Genomic DNA, 18,465 nt, shown 5'->3' with positions numbered 1-18,465 from the left:
CCAAGAGAGAGAAGAGAATCAGGATAAACGAAGAACTTAAGAACAACAAAATAGGAAGCCTCTTACTACCCAACCTCTAAACCTGTTACATCGCCTCAGTAGTCAGAGCAGCCTGGTTCTGTTACCATGGTAGGTACGTAGAGCAATGGGACAGAATAGAAGATGCAGAAGTAAATTCATCCCTCTACAGACAACTGACTGATCTTTGACAATGGGCCAAACAACATTCAATATGAAAGAGTTATTCTATTCAAGAACTTCCTATTGTTGAGTCACTGTTGACTCCTAGCAACCCCTCGGTGGGTTTCCAAAACTAACTGTTGATAGGAGTAGAAAACCCAGGCTTTTTCCTGAGGAGCTGCTGGTGGTTTCGAACTGCTGGACATGCAGATCACAGTCCAACGCATAATCACTGCACTACCAGGGCTCCTTACAACTCCTATAATGTTGGGTCTCTATTAAAGGTTAACCTATACCTAAGGTGACCAGATTTTAACATTGGTAAAGCGGGACAAAAGCGGGACACCATTGATAAAACTCTGATCCTGGCGAAATAGCCACATGGCAGCTGAAAACCGTAGACCCTAGTTTGTCGTGCATTCTTTCAAAAAATCGGGGCTTTTTAAAACGCCGCGGGATGTGGGAAAAATTGTTAAAAATCGGGACTATCCCGCCAAAAGCGGGACGTCTGGTCACCTTACATACCTTGCCTAATTAGAGTCAGCTTCACCTCTTGGAGATTTAATCCAATTGATCTCCCCAACTAGAAGACCTGAAAGCTATATCATAAAATTTGACAATCATATATTTTGTTTTATAATGATGAGTTTTACCTTCCTGAGAATAAGTGCCTATAGTAGACATTTCTACAATGGTCCCCAGTGATCACTACTTACTGGGGATTCCCTATGTTAATCTCTCCCCTGCTCCCTTGTATATGCACTGACCTAGTAACTATTAAGTAAGGGAATATGCCAAAAGTGATGTTGAGATTAAATTACAAATTAAGCCTGAATCAGACAGATCTGTGTAATAAGGAACTGTCATATAGTCAGGTTCATAGCCAGTGACCAGCTGATGCCCTGGGCTCAGCAATGGGTATGGAAGAGAATCCTGTTACCAGCCATGTGTGTCGGCCTGGAAGCAGATTGTCCCCAGTCAAGTCTCCAGTTGAGACTGCAGCGAACCAGCATGTTTGTAGCCTTGTGAGAGACCATGAGGCAGAGCCACTTGGGTCTGGTTCCCTCGCTAACAAACACTGGGAACAAACATTCTAAATGTTGGGGTAATTTCTTATGCAGCAACAAATAACTGCTACATTTCATCGTCTTATATGGTACATTGCATAGAGCCACACACTTAGCAAGCAGTCAAACTGTGTTAACTAATCTTGCTCTAGTGATACTGGATCATAGTGACATGTTTTGCAGCGATGAAATCACATAGCTACTGGCAACACAAATTCCCTTAAGAAGCGAGAATGTGAAGATATAATCAATCCTAGGAAATCTCAGCAGTAGTAAAATTTAATGCTAAAAATTAAATATAAGGATTACTTTGGAAGCAAGGTAACAGATTGGCTAATCTTTAAAATCAGGCAGACTTGACTGAGTCCAGAGCCTAGCATCAATTAACATTAGTCTTAAAAATAAGCATATTAAAGTTGTTTCACAAGTCCACTGTTTGACAACCACACGGAACTGATAACCCATGCATACTAGACAAACAGAAATGTACAAGACAGAATATTAGGAGAAAATGTTCATATTAAAGACAAATGCTTTCACAAATAAAGCAAGTTTTCAATGTTTAGAGTATGAAGTGATTATGCATCTGCCTCTGGGCTATTTTAAATTTTATAGTTAGTTTGATCGGCAGAGTCTTTATTGGATGGGGAAGTCCGTTTGAGTACATCAGAACCAGGGGAGCTAGCAGATTACCTGTCTTATTGTGTCACCTTCCTGGTTACTAACTGTGATCATTTTATCCTCGCCACCTAATGCCAGTAGATTTTCTGCATTCCAACATCCACATGTGATTCTCTGAGTATGTTTTCCTGAAAAAAAGAGATGTCTTGCTTACAGACACATGGGTTTCTCAAAAAATAAAAACAAAAACATATAAGAAAAGATCTGTGCTGTTCCCTCCAAGCTAATTGGACAGTCCCTCATGGAAGGGCCACATGGAAGGGATGATATATCCAGGGAGCAGTATAGCACTGATGAAACACATAACTATCCTCTAGTTTTTTCATATTTCCTCCCCTTACTATTATGGTCTTGGTTTTACCTCATTAATTTTGTTAGACATCCGTATGTTCATTTGTATAATTAAGATCATTCGATGCATGAAATCCAAAATAAACCTTTCAGAAACAGTAATGGGAGTAATGACTCCTTCAGGGTATGGAAGAATTGGGAGAGGGGGAATTGATAGCAATGTGGTCTATATAACCCCACTGGAGGGAATGAATAACAGAATTGTAGGTGAATGGATACACTGGATGGTATAAGATATGGCAAATAATAATATATAATAATAAGAATTCCTGGGGTTAGGGTGTGGGAGGGTGGGGAAAGAAGGGGAGCTGATATCAAAGAGTTCCAGAAGAAAATGTTTTGAAACTGATGGCGGCAGACATTGTACAATTATGCTTGATCTAAGTGAATTGTGGGTTGTTATAATATCTGTAAGAGCTCCCAATAAAGTGATAAAAAAATCTGTGCTGTCAAGCCAAACGTTTGGGTAATACACCATGGAATTAAATAGACAAGGAATTTAAGATGTCTACAAAGCCATCGGCGTTCGAGCAACCTTATTGAAAACAGTTCATTTGTAAATCAAATTGTCAATCCAGATAACGATGTACAAGGGCAATACTGCTTTAAAACTGTTGTGTACCTAGGAGCACAAGACCTAACATTAAAAAAAAAGAAGATATCCACTTGTGGATAAAGTTTTGTTTGTTCAGCATATAACCAAACCCTGTAACAACGATGTCCTATAGGAAGTAAATCTCAAACCTTTGTACCTCTGTGCTATGGTAGACTCTTGACATGAGTAGATTTGATATTCATAGTTTTGACTACTCATGTATAACTAAAGTCATGTAATAGTTTTTAATAATAGTCCATAAAACGTACTGCCATCAAGTCAATTCTGACTCATAATGACCCTATAGGACAAAGCAGAAATTCTGCAAGGGTTACCAATGCTGTAAGCTTTTATTTTTTTGTCCAGAGAGGAAAAAAATTTTTTTTTTTGGTGGGGGGAGAGGAAAATATTTTATTCTCTCTCTTCCCACTTGTTCCCATGCTGTGTGTCCTGTCCCATCTCCTCCCCTCAAACACTTTGCTTGTCCTTCCCCTACACGGAGATGAGGAAGCTGGGGAGGAGGCAGGGCCCCTGGACTTGAAAAGACTTTGGTATCTGGGAGCCTGGCTGGGACACAAGATGTGGGGGTGGATCTGGGGAGTGGCCCGGCAGAGGTTTCCCAACAAGTGGAAGCCTGGGTGGTTCCTGTCTTCCTTCCTGTGTGAGCTTGAGAGCTGAGGTAGTTAGTTTATTGTGCCAACCTGGCCAATAAACACATGTGGGATTAATCGAAGGGCGGAGGGATAAATGGCTCGGTGAGGCTCGCCTTTTTAGTTTTCTGGTCTCTTGCTTTGTGATGGTTGCGCTAGGGTGCAGCTGCCTTAGCAGTTCCCTGCTTCAGCTGGCAAGGATCACTTCCTGGAGAACATTGCCAAGGAGAAGCCACATGGAGCTACTCTGATGCAGCCCTGGGTGCTGGAGCACCCGTGTGGAGACCCCTGCCAGCACTGAGTTGTTTACACATTCACTGACTTGGCTTTCCTCCTGCAGTCGGCATTGTTGTGTTTGTTTTGTTGTGTCTGTTTTGTGAGATGGAGGAGGACTTTGTGGATTGGTGTTGGACATATGGGTTAATGGGTTAATGTTGGGCTTGTGGGCTTGGGCAGCACTGGGTTGGGATATCTTCTTGATGCGCACTTAATCTTTACATAAAACTCTCTCTTATACATGAGTTTCTGTGGATTTGTTTCTCTGAAGTACCAGGACTAACACAAGAGCCAATGAAAAGTTGGCAACGAAATTCCAGGAGTCAGATGGGGGAAGCTTGAGGCCCATTTGCCCTGGTGGTAGCAGCAGAGGTGGTGAGAAGAGGCTGGATTGTGGAGACTGAGGATGGTGGAGCTTACAAGATTTTCTGACAACTTAGATCTAGAGTGTATCGAGAGAGAAGAGTCAAATATGATTCTAAGTTTGGCCTGAAGATTAAGAAGGACAGAGAGAGGGAAGGCTCTGGGTGAAGCGAGTGTTGGCTATTTAGACGTGCAATATCTCCTAGGCATCTGAACGAAGATGGTGAGTAAACAGTTCAGTGTATGAGCCTTGAATGTGGAAGAGAGGTCTGGACTAGAGAGATGTATTTGCTAGTGGTCAGGTATAGGTGTTATTTCAAATCAGCAAACCTGAGCGACAAGTGAAGGGAGTATCCAGAAAAGAGGCTGGAGACAGAAGAGAGTTTGCTGAGGCTAGATCGTGATACATCAGAGGTGAGTGCCTGAAAAGATAGGCTATTTTTCCCTTTGTCACTGCCATTGAGTCTATACCAACTCACCCTGTTGGATAGAAAAGAGCTGCCCCTGTGTGTTTCTTATACTGTCAATCTTTACAGGAGTAGAAAGCCCCGTCTTTCTCCCTTGGAGTCATGTGTGGTTTCAAACTGCTGACCTTGTGGTTAGCAGCCCAACGCATAACCACTATGCCACCAGTGCTCTTTACTCACTGCCACTGAGTCAATGCTGTAGGGCAGAACTGCCTCTGTGAGTTTATAAGAATGTTGAGGAGAGTAGAAAGCCCCATCTTTCTCCTACCAAGTGATTGGTGGTTTCGAACTGCCAACCTTGTGTGTTGCGGCCCAGTGTGTAACCACTATACCACCAGAGCTCCTAAGGGTTCCTTTGGGAAGTGGAAAAGAGAACATAAAGACGCCCAAGCAAAGTATTCTCTAGATTCAAAAAGGAGAAGAAAAATCTTTTGGTTCCCCTTCCTCGTGTGTACTTCAAGGCCCCTTTGTTTCTAGTGACCTGAACTCAGATTAGTTTTAATGTAAGTGATGATACTATTAGTGTTAACATAATTCATAAAATATCATATGCTTACTTTGACTCTTCTGGGTATTTTACTATATTAACTCCTCTAATAATTATTCACCTCACTGTTAATAAGCTGTTAATGAAAAATGGATCCTGTGGTTGGGGAACTAGTGTTATTTGATTAAATAGCAGTAACTGAAATTCATGGATATCTACACTGCAAAGCAAGAAGAGTCTGTCTGTGGCCTAGTTCAAGGAAACAAATCAGTACGACATAAAACAGATGTGAAATGACTGTCAAGTGCTAGCAGAACATGCTACCATGTGGCTGCTATGGGAATTGCCCTGGTTTGGTGTGAGGAAATTGAAAGGCAAAAAGGTGAACCACCAATCACAGCCAACTCTGAGAGAGGCAGCTATAGCTTAAGCTAAAAGATCTTAGATAATGTAATTAACCTGAATTTTCAGATGTTTTACTCAGTAAGGACGGATTTGAACCGAATCAATATTCACTTTAAAAACAGGAAGGCTTCAAAAAGTTCATGGGAAAAACGGAATTGAAAAATAAGGAAAATTTTGTGGACGTCTTTTGGTATGACAATAAGGAGCCCTGCTGATGCTACAGCTTAGGGGTTGGGCTGCTAACCTCAAAGGAGGCACATTAGGCTGTCTGCTCTCAAAGACTCACAGTCGCATAAACTATAGAGAGTCACTATGCGTAGTGGGTGGGTATATGACAAGGAATCCCTGGGTGCTTCAAATGGTTAAGCACTTTGGCTAATAGCCAAAAGTTTGGCTATTCAAATCAACCCACAGGCACCTCAGACAGCAAGCCTGATGACTAGCTCCTATGAGTCAGAATTGACTCACCTGTAGCTAACATGCGGGAGCTGATGGGATATGCCCACAGATGAGAAAAGAGAAAATGCCTACTGAAGTCCAACAGATAAATGAAATTTTTACATGTTCTTAATGGAAAGGCACATTTCCAAGTAGTCTGGGGTGCCAGTATCTCTGGAGTTCAACCCTTTGTAAGCAGTGAGTTATGCTTTTGTTGGCTACCTGAATGTCATAAAATCCCCTAGCTCGATCATTCACCAGCATGTTACAATAATTACTAGAATCATTACTGTGTCTTCTGGTTATTGGGTGTGCGGATGCTAAATGACCAGAGGTTCAGAGAGTGAACAGATGGAAGCAAGGTCAAAGGAGGACTCGATCACGGTCAGCCTGTTTACCCTGGGGGAAATATAACTCATACTCCACATCTGGGTTAAATCGGTGTTGAGAGTGAGAAGTCTAGGAATCTAGACTGACTCTGTCCCCACAGTCACTGAACGTTTGAGTGCACACTCTAATGTGCTGACTTCGCATGGGCTATGCTTTGTCTAGGGGTAGGAGATGGCAAGGAAAGAAAAGATGGACCACGTGCCATTAATATACGGATGCTAAAAGGCTAACCTTAAAGCAACCTATTGTATGTACCCAGGAAAAGTCTTGGTTAGCAGTAAGAGGGACCTGCTTGCTTAGCCAGATGTAAGACTGGGCTGGGAAGGTGGCCATAGTATAAAATTTTCTGTGCAAAATGAGGGAAAGCTGAGGCAGTAGAAAGGACATTTGCATAAAGCTTCTTTAGCAATGCTCCCAGCTACAACTCACCAAGAACAGGTATCTTTCGAGACGTCTGTCGATTATAAATAAGCAAGTTTCCTTTAACGGTTCCAACAGCCAGAACACTTCCGACTTTTGACCAAAGGAGGAAAGACATTTGATCCCTGCAACATGAAGAGATAAATGACTACACAATTCACAATTGTAACCTCCTTTAAAATAGTCCGTTGGGAGTAATTTTCACATCTTAGAAGTCAAAGAACATAATGACCACTTTATGCTTTAGGACAAAGACCAAGTGCTAAAGGCATTTTGGAAAGGCTACATGATGGTCAGCCAGACTTAAAATACTAATCAGTAGTCAGTATAAACTTGAATGCCAACACGAAGGATCTTCCAATTCATGAGACGGCCCATGATATATAAAACGAGTTCCCATCGAGTCGGCTTCAACTGATGACCACCCCACGAGGGTCAGTAGATCTGCACGCCAGAGGAGGAGCAGGGGCTGGTTTCCCAGAAGTAGGTCTTCAGGCCTTTCTCCCAAGGGCTCACTGGGTGGGCTCCAATGTTCAACCTTTCAGTGAGTAGCCAGGTGTGTTAACCACGTGTACCAAATCAGAATTCCTCTGGCCATATAATTTGCCTGCTAACGACCATTGCAGTTCTCAATTTGGTTAAAATCTTAATGGTGATGAAACCTCATGCTCTTTTTTTTTTTTTTTAAACATTTTATGAGGGGCTCATACAACTGTTATCCCAATCCATACACACATCAATTGTGTAAAGCGTATTTGTACATCATTTCTCAAAACATTTTCTCTCCATTTAAACCCCCGACATTAGGTCCTCATTTTTCCCCTCCCTCCCCGCTCCCCCCTCCCACATGAGCCCTTGATAGTTTATAAATGGGTATTTTGTCATATCTTGCCCTGTCCGACTTCTCCCTTCACCCACTTTTCGGTTGTCTGTCCCCCAGAAACCTCATGCTCTTAAAAAGAAAACAAAACAAGTAGGGTCCACTAAGTGAGATACTGAATGATAGATGTAATTTGGGAATCGATGACCTTCAAAGAGCCATTTTTCCCGGCCACTCCACTATTTGAAGTAGCCCCAAAGTAGGTGGAAGGCACATTTGTCACCATCAAGTTTTGTGGGCATTCCCGGACTCAGAGTTTGAGCTTTTGGGTGGTTTCCTACCAAAGGAATTCCTTGGTGTGCAGCTCATTCCACATACTGGGGAGAAAGAAACGCATTTGAACCTGGGATCTCAAAATGTGATTCCACGATCAGCAACATCAGCATCACCTGTGAACTTGTTAGGAAGGCCAACTTTTTAAGCCCCCCAGCCCTACAAGAATGGGAAACTGTCGGTGTGAGTTCCAACGATCTGTTTTAGTAAGTGTTCTAGGTAACTCTGATGCAGTGAAACTTGGAGAACCACTGATAGGCCGTGCTTTTCACAAAGCAGGGCTGCAGTCAAGAATCCCGAGGTCAGTGAACAAAGGGCAAAAGAATATGCTGACAGGGGCACCCTCCAGCCAAGTTAGAGCAGAATAGGAGTATTAAAAAGGACATATTTAATTGAAACACATTTGCCAAAGGCCTTAAAACCATGATGATACTTGAAAAGAAAGATTAATATAAAATATATGAAGGAGTTGTAACTAAAAGCAAATATAAGAAATTTTTGTAATTAAAAGTTAATTTTGGTAAGCAAGGGAAATGAATATATCAGGTTTCTTCAACTAAGAATAAATGGTAAATGTCTGTGTCTTTGTTCAATTAGATGCAGCAGTCAAGAAAGGTACAGCTCAGATCTCTGACCAGGGAGAATGTTACGGACCAAGCTTGGATCCAGGCAACCCACCGCTAGTATTTCCCACATATATTTTTGGACTTTTTTAGTTGTGCCACTAAAAACAATTTTTAATTTTATAAATTACATTTCACTTAAAAAAAAAAAAGCAAAACTCTGCCAGAGAGTCCATACTGTCTCATAGTGATCCTTAGGGCAGGGCAGAACTTCATCAGTGCTGTGCTGTCACTATAATTTAAGTCTTTATGGGAGTAGAGAGCATCTACGAACCTCTGCTAGTATAACAGCTTACAAGGTGGGCTGCTAGCCACAAGGTCAGAAGTTCAAAGCTGCTCCTTAGGAAAAGGATGAGGCTTAAAGATTTAAAATCTCAGAAACCCACGGGGGCAGTTCTACTCTGCCCCATAGGGTACCTGATAAGTGGGAATCGACTTAGTGGGCAGCGAGTTTGGTCTCTGTATTTCACAATTGTAACATTTTAAATCTAGTTAATTAACTAGTTTTAGTAGAACAATCATGTAGAAGAATAAAAGAAATAGCATAAGAAAACTGCTCATTTATATGTCTTATAAAAGAATGTACTAAGTAGTTAGCATGAACTCTGCAACTCATCGTGGATATATGTAAAGGTTTCCAAAATCTAAAATAAGTTATCCTTACCTCATGCCGCTGTCTAGCTGGCTGGCCTTATTTGTGTTGGCATCCCATAGATAGATGCCACTAGACTGCTCAGCAATCACTGCTAGGATGTCTCCATCTTTATCCCAATCCATAGCAACACAGTTACTTTCCAAAAAAAGAGAGCAAAACGTTACTATACTTTTTTTTTAAGTAGAGAAAAGAAACATACTAACACATTTGTAATTTTTGTCAACAATAAGACCATTAAATCTATTTTGAAAAATATTTTTACTGCCAAATCTTTTTTTTTCGGGGGGTGGGGATCTATATTTGAATAAGTTAAAAACTTTTTAAATGTGAGAATGTGCCTGTACAACAGCATGGAGTTCCTTCCATTATTTTATTCTTCTTCCAACTGTTAAAATTTGTTTGGAGGTCTTAGTTTTCTTTAATACTCTTAAGGTTTGGAGACTATGGAAGAAGGAAGCATTCCGATTGTTGATAGAACTAGCTGTTGTTTGAAAACTGAGTATATAGCAACCCTTTTTCTGGAGATTCTTTGTCAGTAAAATTCAACTACTATGAACAAACAAAAGAATTCAGAATTAAGTAGGTGATACTGTTAAAAATAAACTAATTTTTAAAAAATATAACAAAAGTTTGAAAACATTTTTTATTTACTTCTGTACTTACCCAGGTAAGTTAATTTCACTTCTTTTTTGACCATGGCGATCAAAGATTTTCACAATATGATCCGCTCTAAAAGTAATCACAACCCAAAGATCTAATTAAAATGTTACTTTCTCTCATTACACACCTTGATAACTATGTACAAAAACCAGCGTTTTCACTGTTCACCCTTGATAGTTTCATCATGTATATTTAGTTATTGTTTAACAACTACTTATCAGAGGAAAGGTTCTATGAGATGTGATACCAACGGAGGTGAACATATTTTTCCCCACCATACAGCTATGTCACAAGAACTTACACTGAATTAGAGGGTGCAGTCATATAGGCATACATTCACCAAGAGACAGGATTACCTACTTAAAACATTCATTGGTTTCTTACCCTGCTACTGCAAGGTAGTTTCCTGATGTTTTTTGCCAGGTGAACTGTATTGGTGTGCCAAGCAATGTCTTTTCTAGTAGTAAGAAAACACGCTAAAAAAGAAAAACACAATTTTTAGGTTTTCAAAAAAATACACAATTAAATAGATGTTCTCTATCATAAAATGATAACGATGTCTCTGAAGTGAAGCAGGGACATATATAAACCATACATACACGAATGGAGTTTGAGCGTGCACTTAACTCTAGGCCAGTCTAAAAACAATTAGTTCTTATGACACGGCCCTACTCGATACTCACCCTCATGAAGAGATCACTGAAGATATTGGTGCTATACCAAAGTGTGCTGAAGAAACCAGACAGCGCTTGGCTATATCAGAAAGAATAGTGTCTAGGATCTTTAAGGCTTGTCTAAAAACAAGTAGGCATCTAAGTGAGGTGTCAACTAAGTCCACATGGAAGAAGCACACCAGCCTGTGTGATCCAAGGATTGTAAATAATCTAAATCTGAAGGAGGAGACTGTGTCAGAACTTAAATCATAAACACTTGGCTTAAGATTTTGGATGAGTGGAAGCCCCAAATCCCTTTGCAGAGTCCCCACATGGATTAAGCCTCTGGTTAATCCTCTCTGATCACAGTCCAAAGATATGAATAGCCTTGCTATCAGAGCATTGTAAGTTGATTATGGCAGATGTAGTTAGGTTAAATGTAACACCTTCTTTGATCTCACTTTTTGGTCCATTTTAAAGTTGTTTCAGTTTTTAATATTTTCTGCTTTCATTTTGATTACAGGTTTTCTCTGTTTTGCTTTTTGTCATTATTAAATTGTTTGGGGTTGTTTACTTCTTGTTGGTGTTCTGTATGATTTTTCTGCATAGGAAATCCAGGACAGGTAAACCTACAGAGGCAGTAACTAGATTAATAATTACCTGGGGGCGTGGCAGAGGAGCTTGAGGGGAAATAAGGAGCTAACAACATGGAGTATGAGAAGAAAATGCTCTGAAATTGTGCTGATTGCATAACTCAGCATAATTTATTAAATTGCATGTTAAGTGAAGTATATGCCAATAAAACTATTTTAAAAAGAGTTTATTAGAAAATAAAGTTCAAGCATCATCATGAAACTAGTAGGATTAGGGATGTTACAGTTGATCCAAAAGAAATCACCAATATAGCAAATAAAACAACTAATCAAGCAACTAACCTAACCAAAGCATTCAATCTGGATGGTACAGTATGGATACCAAGATTTGCTGTTGTTTCTTGCTGAGTTAGTTAATTGTGCCAGCCTGGCCGATAATCACATGTGGGGCTGGTTGAAAGGCGGAGGGATAAATGGGTGGTGAAGCCTCGCCTTTCTAGTTCTCGGGTCTCTTGTTTTGTGATGGTTGCATCGGGTGCAGCTGCCTTAGCAGTTCCCTGCTTCAGCTTGCAAGATTGACTTCCTACAAGACATCCCCAAGGAGAAGCCTCATGGATCTATCCCGATGCAGCCCTGGGTGCTGGAGCAGCCGTGTGGAGACCCTTGCCAGTGCTGAGATGCTTACACGTTCACGGACTCAGCTTTCCTCCTGCAGTCGGCATCATTGCCTCTGTTTTGTGAGGTGGACTTTGTGGACTGGTGTTGGGTATGGGTTAATGTTGGACTTGTGGGCTTGGGCAGCATTGGGTTGGGATGTTTTCGTGATGCACCTTTTCTTTACATAAAACTCTCTCTTATACGTGAGTCGCCGTGGATTTGTTTCTCCAAAGTACCCAGACTAATACACTTGCCATCCAGTCAGTTCTGGCCCACAGCGATGCTATGTGAAAAAGAATCACACAATGCCTGGTTCTGTGTTATTCTCACAACTTATATTTGAACCCCTGTAGCAGCCACCGGGCTAATCCATCTCATTGGGGAGGGTCTTCCTCTTTGTAGATCAGCCTGTACTTTCTCAAGCTATAGACTTCTTAACATTTTTCACTATGACTGTTTCTGAATGCCAATTTTATTTACAAAAATATAATACGTAGAAGCTAAGGATTAAAATAAGCAGCCCTGTTGGCAAAGTGGTTACACATTACACTAATTTCAAGGTCAGCAGTTCAAAACTACCAGTTGAAAACTACCTGCTGCTCCTATGGAGAAAGATGAAGCTTTCTACTCCTATAGAGATTGAGTCTCAGAAACCCACAGGGGCAATTCTACACTGTTTTATAGGGTCACTATGTGTTAAAATTAAGTCAACGGCAGTGAGGTTCTTTTCTTTTTTTTTAAAGGATTAAAATAAACTTGAATTTAGTTAAGTATCATGTGACTTTTTAACAGTGAGATGTAACTTTCATCAGTTAACTAGACTTAAAAAATTTTCGATTTCATAAAACTGTTTTGTTAAACAAATCTTAATCCTGAAGCAAATACATTAAGTTTATCTTTCTCTGAGGCAGTGTCAAGCACATTTGTGCAGATGTTGCAATCATCATTTTCAAAAAACTTTCTACTTGAGCCCTTGATATCAGCTTCTCATTTTCTCCCCTCCCCAACCTTCTCACAGTCATGAACCCTTGATAATTTATAAATTTTTATTTTTCATGTCTTACATTGGCCACTGTCTCCCTTCACCCACTTTTCTGTTGTCCATTTCCTCCTGGTTAGGAGTTAAATGTAGATCATTGTGATCGGTTACCCTTTCTCCCCACCCCTCCCTTCCTTCCCCTTCTCCTCTTGGTATTGCTACTCTCATTATTGGTCCTGAGGGGTGTATCTGTCCTGCATTCCCTGTGTTGTGAGCGCTTATCTGTACCAGTGTACATGCTCTGGTCTAGCCGGATTTGTAAGGTAGAATTGGGGTCATGACAGTGGAGGGGAGGAAGCATTAAAGAACTAGAGGAAAGTTGTATGTTTCATTGGTGCTACACTGCACCCCGACTGGCTCGTCTTTCTTGTGACCCTTCTGTAAGGGGATGTCCAATTGTCTACAGATGGGCTTTGGGTCTCCTCTCTGCACTCGCCCTCATTCACATTGATATGAGCTTTTGTTCTGGGTCTTTGATGCCTGATACCTGATCCCATCGACACCTCAAGATCACACAGGCTGGTGTGCTCAAATGACTTTTCCTTAATCCATCTGGCTACAAGGCAGGGGAAGACACTGATAGTTTACATGATATAGCTGTGAGGGATTGCCATTCTGCTGGGTGTAAGGTGAGCCATCCCAGAAGCAGAGGGGTTGGATCTTACTACCAGCAGGAGCCAAAAGTAGAGCATGTCTCCTGAAGATCCTGGCCCAGTGAGCCTCCTTGCCCCAGGAGAGCGCTTTGACACCAGAAGAGTGGGCAGAAGCAGGAGCAGAGCATGAACCAGCGTGGTGGACTTCTAAGCCCACAGTCAAATCAGGCTGGGTGCTTTTGGACAGCAGGCTGGTTTGTGAGTGAGGTGTCTCTGGGCACTTAATTAGGAGACCTGAGTTTCCTGACCCATGGACCTGGGGCTGAGTGCCTTCAGGTTGTGACTTACAGGAGAGTAGCATGCCCTTTGGGCATTTATTAGAAGCCCTAAAAGAGTTCTGTAACATGTACTAACTGAATAACTGTAATGGCTTAGCTGAATTGTAACCTGTTAACATCCACAATAAACCGCATAGTTATGAGAATTGTGTGTGTGGTCATTACAATGATTTATATAACCCAGCAGAAAAGCAGAGTGGTATGGGACACAGAGTGCCACTTAAATACTACAAAAAAGGTCAGCAGGCTGAGGCACTGAAGAAGAGAGACCTGGCAATCTGCTTCAGAAAGGTCATGAAGACTACAGAGGGCCATTCTACTCTGCAACACGTGAGAACCAACGAGCTGGAATTAGCTAGACCACAACTGTTTACTTCTTTGAAAATTTTTTTCTTTTATTCACTGGTTATACTTCTTTAATGTTTAGTTTTGCCTATTGGACTATTGGATGGACAGGATGTCAACTGGGGAAAAAAAGTCACTCTTTTTACTAGACAATCTAGAACTCTGGTATCCAATATGGTAGCCACAAGTCACAATAGAATCATTTCAATCGGTATTCCATCAATTCCTGGAATCTTGTTTTTGACTTATGCTTTCTGTGCAGCTTGGACATCTTCCTTCAGTACCATTGGTCTTGCAAATATGATACCTCTTGAAATAGTTGAATGATCTGTAAGAACCCCCAATAAAATGAACCAAAACTTTAAAAAATGGTTGAATATCAAGTAGTTCTTTTGGTACAGTGACTATGTATTCTTTCCATCTTCTTTATCTTCTTTGAATGTTTGCATCGTTCCGTATTTTGCCCATAGAATCTTTCAATATTGCAACTAAAGATTTGAATTTGATCTTTAGTTCTTTCAGTTTAAGATAGGCTAAGCATGTCCTTCATTTTTGGTTTTCTAACTAAATCTTTGTACATTTCATTATAATACTTCATCTTCCAGCTACCCTTTTGAAATGTTCTCCTCAGCTGTTTGACTTCATCATTTCTTCTGTTGGCCTTAGCTACTCTATGACTGAAAGCACGTTTCAGAGTCTCTTCTGAATCCACTTTGATATTTTCTTTCCTGTCTTTTTAGTGACCCTTTGCTTTCTTCATGTATGATGTTCGTGATGCCACACCACACAGCTCATTCTGTCATTAGGGTTCAATGCATGAAATCTGTTCTTGAGATGTTCATGGTACTCTGATGGGTTATACTCAAGGTCACATTTTGGCCCTCAAGCACTTGTTCTAATTCTCTTCAGTTTCAATTTGAACTGACATATGAGCAATTGATGGTTTGTTTCACAGACAGCCCCTTGCCTGGTTTTAACTGCTGATATTGAGTTTTCCCATTATCTCTTCCCACAGGTGTAGTCAATTTAATTTTTGTGCATTCCATCTGGAGAAATCCATGTGCATAGTTGCCTTTGCATAGTTGCCTTTTTTGTTGTTGAAAAAAGGTATTTGTGATGACGTCACTGGTCTTTTTAAAATTTTATTTTATTGGGGGTTCTTACAGCTCTTATCAGAACCCATCCATCCATCCATCCATCCATTGTGTCAAGCACATTTGTACATACATTGCTATCATAATTTTCAAAATATTTTCTTGCTACTTGAGCCCTTGGTATCAGCTCATTTCCTCCTCTCTCCCACTCTCATGATCCCTTGATAATTATAAATTATTTTTTTCATGTCTTACACCGACCGCTGTCTTCCTTCACCCACTTTTCTGTTGTCTGTCCCCCTGGAGGGGGAAGGTTATATGTCGATCATTGTGATTGGTTCCCCCTTTCCCTCCCCACCTTCCCTTTACCCTCCTGGTATCACTACTCTCGTTATTGGTCCTGAGGGGTTTACTGTCCTGGATTCCCTGTGTTGCAAGCTCTTATCTGTACCAGTGTAAATGCTCTGATCTAGCCAGATTTGTAAGGTATAATTGGGGTTATGACAGTTGGGGGGGGGCAGGGAAAGGGGGGGAAATTAAAGAACTAGAGGAAAGTTGTATGTTTCATCGGTGTTATACTGCACCCTGATTGGCTCGTCCCTTCCTTGTGACCCCTCTGTAAGGGGATGTCCAATTTTCTACAGATGGTCTTTGGGTCTCCACTCAGTAAGTTACTGGTCTTAAAAAGTTCTATCCACCTTCATTTCTATCACCAAGACCATATTTTCCAACTACTGTTCTTTCCTCTATTTCCAATTTTTGTCTTCTAATCACCAATAATTATCAATGCATTTTGACTATATGTTTGACCAATTTCCAACCGAAGACATTGGTAAGATTCTTCAATTTCTGCAGTGCATCACTAGCTTGAGTGACTGGTACATAAATGTGAGTAATGTTGTACTGATTGGATTTCCCTGAATGTAGAGAGCTATTATCCTACCACAGACAGCATTGTACTTCAAGAGATGGATCTTGAAATGTCCTCTTTGATGATGAATGCAATGCCATTGTTCTTGATTGTGTCATTCCTGGCAAAGTAAGCCATATGATTTTCTGATCCAAAATGGCCAATACCAGTCAATTTCAGCTACTACCTAGACTACCAATCTTTATGTGTTCCACTTCATTTTTAACAACTTCCAGTTTTCCTAGATTAATACTTCATACATGCCAAGTTGATTATTAATCAAAGGAGCTATTTCTTCTCATTTTGAGTCATGCCCCATCAGTAAATGAAAGTCCTGAAGGCTTTACTCCCATAAAGCCTTGATGCACATCATTATAGTCAACTCTACTTTGAGATGCCAGTCATATTAAAGAGGAACATAGAACTCAGTGAGAAATTTTAGAGCTCAATTTTATTAAGATGTCTCTATCATAGGCATGTGATGTTTAGACTACAGATCTGACTTTGAATAGCAACACAAAAAAACACTAATCAATGAACATTTCATATGCTAAAAATGAAAGTCATCGTTAAAGCTCTACCAAAACCAAACTCACTGCCATCGAGTGCACCCTGACTCAGTGATCTTACAGGACAGAATAGAACTGCCCCTGTGGGTTTCCAAGACTGTAACTCTTTACAGGAGTAGAAAGTTCTTTCTCCTCTGGAGCAGCTAGTGGTTTTGAATTGCTAACCTTGTGGTTAGCAGCCCAACGCATAACCACTATGTCCCCAAGGGTCCCTATACATGTGCATAATCATGAGTATACCCAGGTTTTATGTGGCATGGAGACACTATTGAAGCATATAAAAAAATATTTCTTTTGCAAATTTTACAAAAACATATGACCCCTTTGCCCCGAAATTTGAGCTTCATTAATTAGTTTTGTTGCCAATGCACCTCTGGCTTCAACTGCATGTATAATTTTTCTTTAGGGAAGCTGATACCAACTATAGAAACCCTAACAGGTCAGACAAACACCTTTGAGGATGCACACCTCATTCTCAATTTTCTCCCACACAGGATTTAACAATCTAGCATTTAACCCACTGCACCACCAGGGCTCCATGCTCCCTATCTAGTGCATGGGACTAAGCACCAGCTTCACAACCAGTCAAGAACGGATTTAAATTTTGTTGCCTCTTGCTGCAGAATACCAACTATAAAACAGCAATCATACACCACTTGAAGTACTTCAAAAGTTGAGCAGTGCTTTAAAATTGTGAGTTGTGAATACCCACGTCTGTCTGTTCCAATCCCCACACTAACAGCCATGAGAAAGCATTAGGGTGTATCCAAGTAATTTCACACGTGACCTTTTCCTCCCTGTGCCTGGTCCTGGCAGGATGGCATGGCTAAGGTACAGGGGAAGAGGGAATGAGCTGTAGCCAGTGACTTCGAAGAAGTCCAAGGCTAGAAACGGTGTGTACCGACTGAGGACCAGGTGCAGGGAAGTGAGAAAGAACTAGATGTGCGGTGAACTATGTACACTCGCCAACGGAGCATCTGTAAATGAGCCCAGGCAATTCAATTTGAGAACATTCGTTCAAGGTCTTGAACTAAGGCGCCGAGCAGCTGCGCGGCTTGCAAAGGTTTTGCTGCAAGAAGAGAGGCAGCTCTCGACACCCGATCGAGCCAACTTCACCGGGACCCTCCAAACGCATTCACTACCCGATCTTTCCTCCGTGCGAAGTTCGGGGGTCCCTTCAGAGCCAGTCAACTCATTTCCGAAGTTCCCTCTTCCCACACAGCTCCAATCCCGATCGCGGGCCCCAAAGACGAGGCCTCCCTCTCCTTTGCGTCTTTCTCCTTTAACTTCACCTCCGCCCTCCGCTTCCTAGTCACCCCGCTCGCCTCCCAACTCCTCACCCACTCGGGAGAACGGAGGAGGGCACGGACCCGCTCCTGAAAGCGAGGCTAGGCCGACAGCAGGGAAGGCCAGGGCTCGCCACTTCCTGCCCCATCCCTCCCGGGGTTTTCAAGTTATTTACCTTCATCTCAAAGCTCGAGCGGCCGCGCGACTCAGGGAGTGCGCAAGTGCGCTCGGTCTCCACAGAGAGGGCTACCGCGTTCCTGTCACCCAGGAGACCGCAGGAGCATCCACCAATCAGAACGCGCCGTCTGAAGGGCGGAGCCTTGCCAGGCCTGGTAGTGGGTGAGGCTCTCCGCAGAGGGCGGGAGGCGGGGACTAGAGTTACGTGATAGACGGCGGCTCCCAGGCTGAGTTCTGATTGGGTGAGCCTCAGAGACTCGCCCACCCAGGGCGGGCTCTACGAGCGTGGAAGCGGCGCCTGCGTGCATTCCAGTTCGTTGTGTGTGAGAAGCTGAGGGGGATCTATGGC

At 41.7% G+C, this 18,465-nt stretch overlaps 1 protein-coding gene across 1 annotated transcript in view; it reads right to left on the bottom strand.

The window, feature by feature from the left end:
* WDR19 (WD repeat domain 19) overlaps positions 1 to 18,171 on the bottom strand; it is a 96,550-nt gene extending 78,379 nt beyond the window's left edge. The window contains exons 1-6 of the mRNA XM_004703165.2: positions 18,115 to 18,171; positions 10,246 to 10,337; positions 9,865 to 9,930; positions 9,211 to 9,336; positions 6,780 to 6,895; positions 1,941 to 2,056 (exon numbers count right to left, since the gene is read on the bottom strand). Coding sequence (XP_004703222.1) covers positions 1,941 to 2,056; positions 6,780 to 6,895; positions 9,211 to 9,336; positions 9,865 to 9,930; positions 10,246 to 10,337; positions 18,115 to 18,120 — 522 coding nt within the window. The 5' untranslated portion in view covers positions 18,121 to 18,171. The remainder of the gene's footprint in view (positions 1 to 1,940; positions 2,057 to 6,779; positions 6,896 to 9,210; positions 9,337 to 9,864; positions 9,931 to 10,245; positions 10,338 to 18,114) is intronic.
* Between the last annotated feature and the right edge of the window lie 294 nt (positions 18,172 to 18,465).

Source organism: Echinops telfairi, unplaced genomic scaffold, assembly GCF_000313985.2.
Source record: "Echinops telfairi isolate 266 unplaced genomic scaffold, ASM31398v2 ScPeMD7_7468;HRSCAF=8506_0, whole genome shotgun sequence".
In the NCBI taxonomy this organism is placed as follows: domain Eukaryota; kingdom Metazoa; phylum Chordata; class Mammalia; order Afrosoricida; family Tenrecidae; genus Echinops; species Echinops telfairi.
This window is presented reverse-complemented; position numbering and strand designations above follow the sequence as displayed.